The 12,323-nt window shown below is 36.5% G+C and overlaps 1 protein-coding gene across 1 annotated transcript in view; it reads right to left on the bottom strand.

Annotated features, from left to right (window-relative positions):
* Positions 1-10,615, bottom strand: part of SEPTIN9 (septin 9) — a 341,706-nt gene extending 331,091 nt beyond the window's left edge. Inside the window, exon 1 of the mRNA XM_074260228.1 lies at positions 10,494-10,615. Coding sequence (XP_074116329.1) covers positions 10,494-10,512 — 19 coding nt within the window. The 5' untranslated portion in view covers positions 10,513-10,615. The remainder of the gene's footprint in view (positions 1-10,493) is intronic.
* Positions 10,616-12,323: the final 1,708 nt, after the last annotated feature.

Raw genomic sequence — 12,323 nt, 5'->3', positions numbered from 1 at the left:
AGGAGCTCTGTAATGAAATACAAACTAAAATGAAGAGCTGTCCTTTTAAATTCTCCCTTTCAATCAGAAGTTAAATGACTTGTTTGGGGTCAATATCTCAGGCCACATTTGAATTCGTGTTTCCAGCACTATATCCATTGAGTCACCTAGCTCCTTCTCTCTGAGTAGCTTGCCTGAGCAAGTTTATCAATTTTTCAGAGCTCTAAGAAATCTCTAAGCTCAAAAGTTGCAAAGAATATACTGACTTACTTTATGAGAGGAACTTTCCTCACCTATATCGTTCCCTATACCAATTAAGTCAACATTCAAATCCCTGTTCTATTATCCTCAGTCCTAGTACCTAGCATAGTAGTCTATGCAAAGTAAGTAGTTTAAAAAAATCATATGTTGGGACAGCTAGGTAGCACAGTGGAGGGAGCACTTGTCTTGGAGTCAGAAGGACCGAGTTCAAATCCAGCCCTCACATACTTAGTGAAGGACTAAGTTTGAGTGAACATATTAGCTTATATGACAAATTCCCAGTGCAAACAACTCTTTAAAGCTGTCAATTACAGGTCAATTGAAAATTTTTATCAGTAAAGGGTATCTCCATGCCAGAGATTCTTTATCCTGAAGAAATCACAGGTACTGATCCCTTTACCCCACCAAAAGCTAAGGCTAGCAGAATGTTGAAAGAGTCTTAGGATGAATATTAAGAGCCCTGGTTCTGGTTCTATTATTAAATTAGGTAACGGGGCAAATCACATCTCATCCCCAGATTTTCTTGCGTGGACTACGATTCTAGAAAGGAACCAACTTCTTCCATTGGAAGGTCAAATGTGATCTTAAAGAATCCTTCTCTGGCTGCACACTATAATTATGTCTGCAATATCAAATCACACTTCATTTTGAGTCATTTTAGATAATTCTCTAACAGAATTCCCTGAGGGGGAAGCTAGGTAGTGCAGTGGTTAGAGCACCAGCTCTGAAGTCAGAAGGACCTGAGTTCAAATCTGCTCTCAGACACTTAACATTTTCTAGCAATGTGACCCTGGGCAAGTCACTTAACCCCAATTGCCTCAGCAAAACAAATTAATTAATTTTTAAAAAGTCTATTGTGAGGTTGCAATAGTCTTGTGATGGAAAGTCTCATCCAGAGAGAGAACAATGGAGAATAACTGTTAGACCAAAGCATAGTACTTTTACTTTTTGTTGTTGTTATTTGTTTGCTTGGTTTTTTTTCTTTCTTGTGGTTTTTTCCCCTTTTTATATGATTCTTCTTGCGTACTATGGGAATATGTTTAGAAGAATTGAACATATCGGATTGCTTGCTGTCTTGGAGAGAAAAGAGGGAGAGAGAGGGAGAAAAAATTGGAATGCAAAGTTTTGCAAAGGTGAATGCTGAAAACTATCTTTGCATATATTTGGAAAAATAAAATACTATTAAAATAAAAAAATAAATAAACAAATGCAGGAGAAATGTGGTAAAAAAAAAATTTTAAGTCTATCCTGAGCTTCACAAAAAGGTTTTGGGGTGAAAGTAAACTTCCACGTTATAGAAAATTCATGGTTATTTTTCTTGCCCCCTGAAAATGTGATTTCATCAGCATAATTAGCAAACTCTTTCTACCGAAGCAGATTAACGGTTCCACAATTTTGAGTCTTGCCTTGCACTGAAAAACTAAATCACTTACCCAGGGTCATTTAGTGACTCCTTTGTATGTGTCAGAGACAAGACTTGAATCTAGTTTTTCCTAATGATGAGGCCAAGTTTTTATCTGCTTTTCCTATGCTACCTCTCTCCATAAACATTTATCAAATGCCAAATGTGGGCAGATCCTTATGCTAAGCTTTAGAGAGGTAAGTACTTTTTAAGTAAAAAGTCTTCTCTGCTCTCATTGAGCTTTCAGAATCTTTAAGATTCTAAATTCTAAAGATTCTAAGTCCTTTCAACTGTATGATTTTCAATTTGAAATATCAAATGATACTTTATCTTTGTCCCCTAACCCATTCAAACACACACAATGGAATCTTTAGTTTAAGAACTTCCATGACACTCTTTTACAGAAGCAAGACTTCCAATAAGGAGAAGCTAGAAGCTAGAAGAGGGGGAACTATCTCTCCCTTTTATTGCCAGGAAAGATTGAACTGTTTTAAGCAAACACAGAAGCCTTATATCCTTATATACACACTCCTATATCCTAGGAATATGCCTGTGGAAGTTTAGACCTGTGGGATGGATATGAGGGCCAATTATTAAGAGTCAAAGAGAAGAGTTATTGAGAAAATGTATGCTTCTTCCTCTTGAGTGTGGACCACAAACTTGGTTTAAACCCAATCTACCCTAGTAACTTTTTAAGCCCTCATTTGCAGCTGTATCAATCTGTCCTTATATGAAATTATATGAAATTAATAAATAGACTCTCAGCTCCTAATATGGTGGCCCAACATCAATCACTATTGTACTTAATAGCATCTAACCTGGATGCCTAACACAGAAGCATTACTGAAATAAGTATAGTCAAGTCAATCTATTCTGTAGCCTTACATTCCCCATGGGAAAAGTAACAGTGCATAAATGGCCCAATAAGTTTGCAACGGCAGGAAAAGCTGAAACTCTCAGGAGAGAAGGGAAGGAAAGGAACAAACTTTGAAAATGAATGTAGGTGGGGCAGCTAGGTGGATAGAGCACCAGCCTTGAATTCAGGAGGACCCGAGTTCAAATCTGATCTCAGACACTTAACACTTCCTAGCTGTGTGACCCTGGGCAAGTCACTTAACCCCAGCCTCAGGAAAAAGAAAAAGAAAGAAAGAAAGAAAGAAAGAAAGAAAGAAAGAAAGAAAGAAAATGAATGTAGGCTTTCCTAATTCAGAATCAGCCTGGAAACACAGATTATCCTAAAATATGGAGAAGATATGGACCTTTGTGAAACAAAATTTAAAACCTTGGGGAAAAGGAGGGGATCAACTAAAAAAAAAAAAAAAAAAAAAACTCAGGTAGGAGTCATGTGCCAAGCAGACAGACCAACTGCCTGTTATGTACCTTTGAGTTTGTCTGTGGCTTGAAATTTTGTGCTGAGCTAGAGCTAAAACAGGCTGGGACTTGAAATAAGAAAGCTGCTGAAAAGGTTAGGGAGGGGAAGGAGAAGAAAGAGAAGAGGAAGAAATGATTGTGTTTAAGGCCAATTCTGTGACTCAAACATCTGCTTCAAAAGTTAGTTCATCAGAGAGGCATTTTGTGAAGATATATTTCCTCTTCCTGCAAGGAGCCCTAAGTATAGAGGCTAAGTGGGAACAAATATGAATGGGTGACAAGAGTTTAGTAAGGAGTTTTTGGGTCACTGAGTAAATCTTTTGCTAGTAAGCTGAAGTATTTAGAGTATAGCATTCACTATCCCTCAAGGAGATTCAGTATTAAAAAACTAAGCGGTCCAAATGAACCAGAGATACATGGACAGGTGCCATACTCACAGAATAGCAACACACTACAATAATGAGGAGCCCATTATGAAACAGGAGAGGAAATAATGCATTTATCAATTAATCAATATGTAATGTATATAATAATTACCTTTGGTTTTTGTCTTATGACTACCAGGCTATAAGCTCCATGAGGATAAGAATACAGTCATTAGTAATTCCTAAAGCTGGAATTCAAACTGAATTGCTAATTAATTATATGAAATTATGAAATGGGGACAGGCACATCAATTTCTTTGGATACTTGTCAAGAAAAACCACAATGGCAATAGGGAGTAAGATTTCAATTACACTCGAAGGCAAATGGCACAAAAAAAATACAGATAAATAACATGAATGGGAGTATTGGAGGCAGACCTGTGGGAATGAGGATAGTGTGGTGGAGAAAGGCAGGCAGCATGGGGAAGTCACAGTGGAGAGGGGAGCACAAAAAATCACTCAAGTAGCCATGGATTAGAGTTGGAAGCACTCAGCAGCATAGACCTAGAGAGAGATGGAAGAATACTAGGCTGAGGGTGCAGGACAGGTCTCATTTTTATAGGATTTTATGGGAAGAGAGATTAATTCGTATCTGTGCCACCTTGGGGTTAATCCATTGACATCCACATTATCTCAACATTATCATCAACATATCAATTATCTCACTGAAGATATCTGAAGCTTGTCTGAGGTTTATATATCATAGGATTGAAAAGTCTGGATGGTTTTCCCTGATTTAGCACTTGGTCTCAGGATATAATTTTTTTAGTTAATATATATGATAACAATTTCCAAATTATACTCCTTAAATCTTTGAGATGGTCTGTATATGACTTCTAGGTTCTCTTTTGCAATCTTACTATTAATTAATTAATTTTATTATTAATTACTATTAATCTGCTATTGGTTCTTTATCCTGGCTACTTATAAACTCACTATACTAACTAGAAAGGGATATAGGTGGAGGATAGTCAGGGGGCCTAGAACAAGATGTAATTTTAATACAAAACTATGTTGCTTAATTGTTGGTTAATTTTTTTTATAGATGTAGCTCATCTCAACCAGATAGTGATCTACTTTCCTCTAATGATATGGACCATACTATATTTCCCCATTTTCTTCCTATCACAAAATCACAACACAAAGCAACACACCAGGTGTTCAATTAATATGTTGATTAATACTCAAGATTGGAACAGCTAGGTGGAACAGTGGATAGAGCATTGGCTTTGGAAGTCAGGAACTTGAGAGTTCAAATTTGGCCTCAGACACTTGCTAGCTATGTGATTCTGGGCAAATCACTTACCCCCAGTTGCCTCAGAAAAAAATACTCAAGGCTGTGGTAAGAGTGGAGATTTGCAAGTAAATGTTTAACTATAGTTCTCTTATCAACTCCCTCCAAAGTATTCACAATATACTTTTAAATTTAACTTGAATTACTGCAATTTTATTAAGCTTAGAAAATCAATAAAACAATAAATCAAGCCCTGCTTTGTAGCATAATTCTGAGGGGTAAATGCTCACAGTGAAATTTTAACCATCAGCTAGTGAAGACTAGTTTGAACTTCCTTCAATAAATCCCTAGGTAGAAAACATAAGATAAAAGAATTATAGGAGTAAAAATAGGCAATTTTGATTATATAAACTTGAAAAGTTTTAGAACAAACAAAGTCAATCAAAGTTAAAATTAGAAAGAAAAGTTGACTGGGAGGAAATTTTCTAGCAAGTTTCTAATAAAGATTTGATACAGAAGATAGATAAATAGAACAGATTGAAAAATATAAAAGAATTAGCCCTCTCCCCTTCACCCCAATAAATTTTTGGTCAAAGAATATGAACAGCTCTCTAATGAAGAGATCCAAACTATCAATAACTATATGAAAATATTCTAATTCACTAATAATAAGAGAAATATAAAAATTGTGAAGAAAAAAAGAGAAATAAAACAACTGTCAAGTTCCATTTTACCCAGATTGGCCAGGAAAACAAAAATGGAAAATTATAGTTTTTGGAGAAGATATGCGGGAGGATGGTCACACTAACACACTATTGGTGGGGTTGTGAATCAATCTAGTCATTCTAGAAAGCAATTTAGAACAATCAAAAAGTCACTAAACTGTGCATTCTCTAAATAACACTATTAAGTCTGTCTCTAAAGAGATTAAAAAGAGAGAGAGGAGATCTGTACGTACAAAAATATAGAGAGTGGCAATTTTGTTGTAACAAAGAACTAAAAATTTCAGTGGTGTCTATTAATTGGGAATAACTGAACAAATTATGGTATATGAATGTAATGGAACATTATTCTGTCATAAGAAATTAATTAAATAGACAAGATAAAGATAAATCTATAAATATGTCTATGAATCAATGTATGTAATTAAAAAAATCAGGATAATAATTTATACATTGAGTACAATATTGAAAAGAAAAATAACTTAGAAACACTAAAGTACTTTGATCAATGCTATAACTACAATTCCACAGGACTAATAATAATAAAGGTGAACTAGAAGTACAGAATAAGACCTATATTTCAGACAACACCAAAGTATAGATTTGTTTTGCTTGACTATTCTAACTTGTTATAAGTGAAGTCATTTTTTCTTTTTCTTCAGGGTGAAGAATATGGAGGATAAAGGGACCAATGATAATTATGCCAAAAAAAAAAGAGAGAGAGACAGAGAGAGAGAGAATAAGAAAGAAAGAAAGAAAGAAAGAAAGAAAGAAAGAAAGAAAGAAAGAAAGAAAGAAAGAAAGAAAGAAAGAAAGAAAGAAAGAAAGAAAGAAAGAAAGAGAGGGAGGGAGGAAGAGAGGGAGGGAGGAAGAGAGGGAGTGAGGAAGAGAGGGGAGGAAGAGAGGGAGTGAGGAAGAAAGGGAGGGAGGAAGGAAGGAAGGAAGGAAGGAAGGAAGGAAGGAAGGAAGGAAGGAAGGAAGGAAGGAAGGAAGGAAGGAAGGAAGGAAGGAAGAAAGAAAGGAAGGAAGGAAGGAAGGAAGGAAGGAAGGAAGGAAGGAAGGAAGGAAGGAAGGAAGGAAGGAAGGAAGGAAGGAAGGAAGGAAGGAAGGAAGGAAAGAAATGTTAATGAAGCATTTTTTTAAAAAAAATATACATAAGGAAAGTCTGAGGGCAAGTCAAGCAGGATAACTTTGGAAAATAATGTACTGGATTTAGTATATACTGAAGAAATTAGTTCTATGTGATAGAGATTCTAGTTTTCTATTTTTTTGTATATAAAAATATTGGTTTTTGTCAAAATCAAAATAAAAACTTAAAAACATTTATACTTCTAGTAACTTTTGAAATTTCTAGAATTTTTCATGCCCTTTGCTGTTTGTTTTAATTTCATTTAGGGAATGTTATCGGGGAACAAAATGTTATTTCGATGGTCGTTCACTTCCAAAGGAAGAACAGGTCAACAGAAAGATCCAAAGGCTCTTTCAGTGGAGTCATAGGGAGCCTCCTCAGCAGAAAGCAAAGCCCTATTTCCAGATTTCTGGTGGAAGGTTCTTTCTCTCAATCTTACCTCTGTAATAACAAATTATCTATAATGAAATGAGCCAACATACTTTGGACCACAGCCAATTCTTGAATAAAATAGAAACAATTCCTTATTCCTATCTTAAGAGACTTCCCCTACTCAGGACCCTTTAAGTAAACACAAGGAGCTATGGATATTGGATTTACATGGAAGGGTTCTTAAACTGTTAAACACTTCTACCTGTTATAAATGGTTTCTTTTCATTTGATTTGTGCATGAACTTTTTTGGGGGGGGGTTGGCTGAGAGTAGTGTGTGAGGGGAGAATGAAAGGAGGTTACAAGAGATTTGAAAAAGAAAAGAGAGTTTCCCTCCCTTTTAGTAGAGAGTAGCTTTGACATCAAATCATATGGATTCAAAATTTTCTGGGGGAAGGCCAAAGACCTAGTGACTTCTATCAGCCTCTAATCTTACCACTTTGGCAAAGAACCAAAGCCCATAACATGAGAAGGCAATTCCAAAAGCAAACACAGTTTCCTAGGAGATGCATACTATTCAGCAAAGAGAACCTAGGACAGTAGCAATACCTTACAACCATTTGAAGTATTTGGAGCATGTGGAAGGGAGGGAAGCCAAAAACAGGACTCTAGCAGATACCACCTGGATACCCCCTCACAACAAATCAAAACCAGTTCACTCATTTATTTCTTGGAACAGATTTTATATATGGAGTAGAGGGATGGGAGTGGGGGAGAAAAAAGTTGCCTGGTTTTGTCCTAGACTCACATCAAGGAGATTAGAAATTCAGTTTCTAGAGCAACTGCCCCAGGAAGGTGTTTGTCACAAAGAGGTTCCAAATTCACCTCCTTGTTTTTCCTCTTGATTCACACCCAAAAAATTATGAGGGAACTATAACATGGGAGCAATAGGCCTGATGATCTTCTAAAGTTCCATGTTGTACTCCTAGAAGTCTGTAGCTCTAGAACTCTCATCATAAAATTAATTCATAGGAAACATGAGTAAAATAGTATTCAGTACAATTAACCTTAATAAGGGTGAAGATTTATTGCATTAGCACAAAAAAGAATGGATGTATAAGGGACTGAGATTCTATTAGTATCAACTCAGTTAAAAATGAAAGCAAAACAAGGATTAAGATTGAGAAGATGAGAGAGATGAGAACAATTTAAAAATTGTTACTTGCTTACTGGAAATTTAAGGCAAGTCATTTTGATTTCTTTATGCATCTATTTTCCTAACTTTTTATTTTGGGTGCAAATAGTATGACCCTCTAGATAGGGTCTTAAGGAGTAGAGCTGAAATAAAGCAAGTGTGGTCTTTAGGCAAGATTTAAAAAGTGTGTGCACATATATACATGTTAGTTAAAAATATGTATCTCTTTAATACTAATGTAATACCTTTAATGCCAACATTCTCAGAAGAATCTACATTACAAATTACAAAGGTCAATGGAAATAAATATATATGGTGTAAAAATCTGACCAGCATTAACTAATAATAATTTGTGCTAAAGAAGCAGAGATGTTATTACTGAACATATAACTGGAAAAAGAGATGCCTGTCACATACAGAGAATGAAAAAATACAATTGAAGAGCCCAAATGCTACACAGATCTCTCAAATATATTCAAAGAATCAGGAGAAAAGTCTGTAATTTGCAGGGTGGCTTATATATAAGAAAGACTGGTTAAAAAACATAGACAACTTTTAAACAATGAGATGATTCAAGACAATTCCAATAGACTTGAGATGGAAATTGCCATCCTTATCCAGAGAACTATGGAGACTGAATGAGAATCAAAGCATAGTCTTTTTCACATTTTTGTTGTTGTTTGTTTGCTTGGGTATTTTTTTTTCCCCTTTTGATCTGATTTTTTTTTTTGTGCAGCATGAAAAATGTGGTACTATGTTTAGAAGAATTTCACATGTTTAATTAAGCTATATATATTGTTTGCAGTCTTGGTGGGGGGACAAGAGAGAGAAAATTTTGCAATAAAAGATTTTGCAATGATGAATGTTGAAAATTATCTTTGCATGTATTGGGAAAAATAGAATACTTAAAATTTCTTTTTTTTAAATCCATAGGTAAGAATCTCACAGGACTGAAAATCAAGTATGATTAATTGTGAACTGGGTGGATTGGGAGATTAGCAGAAACCAAAGATCTATCAAAACTAAACAAAACATGTGAATTTATTTAAAAAAAAAAGTAATATTAAAAGATGTTTCTCCTGGTATATCATTAGGTTTCCTACTCCCATCTCAAATCCTGAGCTCTTTAGTTTTTATGTTTTTAGTTTTGTGTAACCTTAATTCCCTCTCTTCCAGGAAGCTTAAATTCTCCAGCCTCTACATACATAAGAGGTCCCAATTACCTTAGAAGTGTCCCCAACATGGTGTCTGCAATTTTCTGCTTCTCCAGTTACAGGCAACTTTGGTTTTTGCTATGCTTTCTTTGTGAGGTCATGAGAAATGAGTACAATAATCCTAGAGACAGAACCCTGAGAACACTTTACTAGGGCAGACAAGGCTCTGAACAAATATTAAGAACTGCAGATTATTAGGAATAATTATTAGAAAGAATTATCATTATGATAACCAAGACATATTACTTTTAAAATTTCAAAGTATTTTGTACATATTATCTCATCCGATCCTCAGAAGAACCCTATGAAACTGGTGCTATATTATTATCCCCATTTTACAAGAGAGGATATTGAAGAACAGACAAGTTAAATTATTTGTCAAGAGTCAGTTCCTGAGATAGGATTCAAACTTGGGTGTTCCAGACTCTAGTCACTGCATCGTGGGGAAGCAATAAAAATTTGGGGGTTAAAGGATCGGGATCTGGAGGGTAGGGAGAAGAAGAATAAAAAAGGGGGCAGGGGACTGCATCAGTTCGGTACAATTAAAACCCCTTTAAGCAGGTAAGTAGTAGAGTTAGATACCCAGCAGACCACACCACTAGGTTCCCGGAGCCCCGAAAGGCTTCGAGCAATATAAACAAACAAACAAACAAACAAACAAATAAATAAATAAGGAAGTTTAATCAGAAGTTTTTGAATCAGCTGAAAGGGTCACTTTTGGACACCTGAGATCTCAAGCACTTTGCTCCAATATACTTGTTACTTTCCTTAAAATTTTTTTTTAAAATAATGAATTTCCATCAGATTTGCAGAGGAAATTTCTTATGTATCATTGTTTTCCCGAATTCGAATGTAAACTTTTTTAGAGCTAAGACCAGTTTTGAGTTTCAATTTGCAATCTCAGAGCTTAGTACAATGCTTTTTTCTTTCATTCATCCGTTCTTTCATTCACTCCCTCATCGAGCCATCCTTCCAATCCTTCCATCCACACGGAATAGAGTTCCCTGGAATTAATGAGCTTCACTTCGTTTCCTGTTCCAAACCTAACTACCTCGACAACTAAGGGACTTGCTAGGCAACTAGGCTGACGGCCCCTGACTCTATTGCTAAAGAAGTTTGGCTCCAATTTGGTATATCAAGTTTTCTTTTCCTTTTCCTTCTGGGCATTTTGGCACCAGCCTCTGCGCTCACCTGAACTCGAGGACTTCATTCCGCTCGCCGCCGCTGCCTCCAGAGAAGTTCACAGTAAGCTTGTCAGGTTGGGTCGGGTCGGTCCGGAGAAGTCGGCTGCGGGTGAGTTTTAATGGATTTCCCACGGGCTGAAAGTCCCGCTGCAGGGTGGTGTGTATGGATGGCTGCTGCTGCTGCTGCTGCTGCTGCTGCCTTCTTCTGTCCAGTTCTCTTCTCACTTGCAGCCGTCCTACCCAGTAGGATGCCGAGAAGCTCCAGCTTACAGCTTCCCTGAACCTGGCTAACACCTTGAGGACAAGAAGGAGGGATAATAAGAGAGGGCTGCGACTGATCCATTGCGGGTGGGTGAATAGGGAGAAACATCTAATCTCTTTTGTTTTAATGCTTTCTTCCTGGGAACAAAGCCACGCCCTCCATCTCTTCAACACCATCTGTTCTTCTGGGACATTTGGACATAGCCATTTGGGCCCCGTTTCTCCAGCCTTTGGCAGTCCCCAAACCATGAGCAACCCTCTTTCGCTGAATGGTTCCTTCCCTAAGAGCCACAGAAACTTTCAAGTTCAAAGTACAGTCCAGGATTTGTTCTGTAGAGCAGAGAAGAAAAGTAGGAGGAGGGAGAGTCCATACATTGATAAGGTGGGCATCTAACTTGGCTCCCTGGAACTAGAGTTTGCTTCTGGACTCAGTTTTGAAAGTTGGCTGAGTAGAACATAACGGAAAGGTTAGGGTGTGTTCAAAGCCGGGAAGAAAAGGAGCTTATTCTCCAATAGGTGCCATTTATTGCCACTAATTAGCAAGAGATCTCAGAAATGTCACTTTACCTCCAGTTTAAAATAGGGGGGTACATTAGATGATGTCTATAGGGCCTCTTTCCATTTTCTGTGATTCTTTCTAAGAATGAACGTTAGTTTGACTCAGTTCTCAAGGCTCAGGTTCCTGTGTCTACAAGGCAGTATATAATAATTCACTACTACACACACACACACACACACACACACACACACACACACACAATCTTCCAACTGACCTTCCTGCCCTTGTCTCCACCACCAATACACGTCTCCTCCAATTGCCTCCATTCAATATGTTATCTTCTTAAGAGATCCAGGCAAGTGTATGTCAATTAACTTGATCTAATGTCCATTTCTGTACTGACAACTAGAGAATCAGTTCTTTGTTACTGAAGTATGGTATAAAGAATATAAGCAGAGGTGCTGTTTCTTTCAATGGGCCTGTCCCTATCCATAACCCTCTTCTCCGATCATAGGAAATTTTGGCTGAATAGACCCCTAGATTTCCTACTCCAAAGATGCTCTGCCACCTTTTAAATCCCTTTCTCGAACTCCCCAGCTTTCTTCCTACTTTTTATCTCCTATTTATCTCATATCCTTCCTATTTATCTCATATCATTTACAGCTACATGGATAGGGAAGTTGAGAGCAACTTGTTATTTATGAAAATAATGAAACCAAAAGATCAAGAAGATAAGTGTAAAAGACTTACTGGTCATGAAAACCAAGACAATCACTTTGATATCTTTTTGCATCTATTTTCCCACCTTTTCATTTTGGGTGCAAAATATTATGACCCTCTAGATATGGTCTTAAGGAATAAAGCTGAGATAAAGCAACTGTGCACTTCAGAAAAGATTTGAAAAGCATGTGCACACACATAAACACACTAAAGAATTTTAAAATATATATATTAATACTAATGTAATATCTTTAATATTACATTTTAATACTAATATTCTTAGTAGAATCTACATTACAAAGAATTTATTACTACAAAGATCAATGGAAATAAATATGCATGGTACAAAAAAGCATT

This window comes from Sminthopsis crassicaudata, chromosome 4, assembly GCF_048593235.1.
Source record: "Sminthopsis crassicaudata isolate SCR6 chromosome 4, ASM4859323v1, whole genome shotgun sequence".
NCBI lineage: Eukaryota > Metazoa > Chordata > Mammalia > Dasyuromorphia > Dasyuridae > Sminthopsis > Sminthopsis crassicaudata.
The sequence above is the reverse complement of the archived record's forward strand: the minus strand, read 5'-3'. Positions and strand labels throughout refer to the sequence as shown.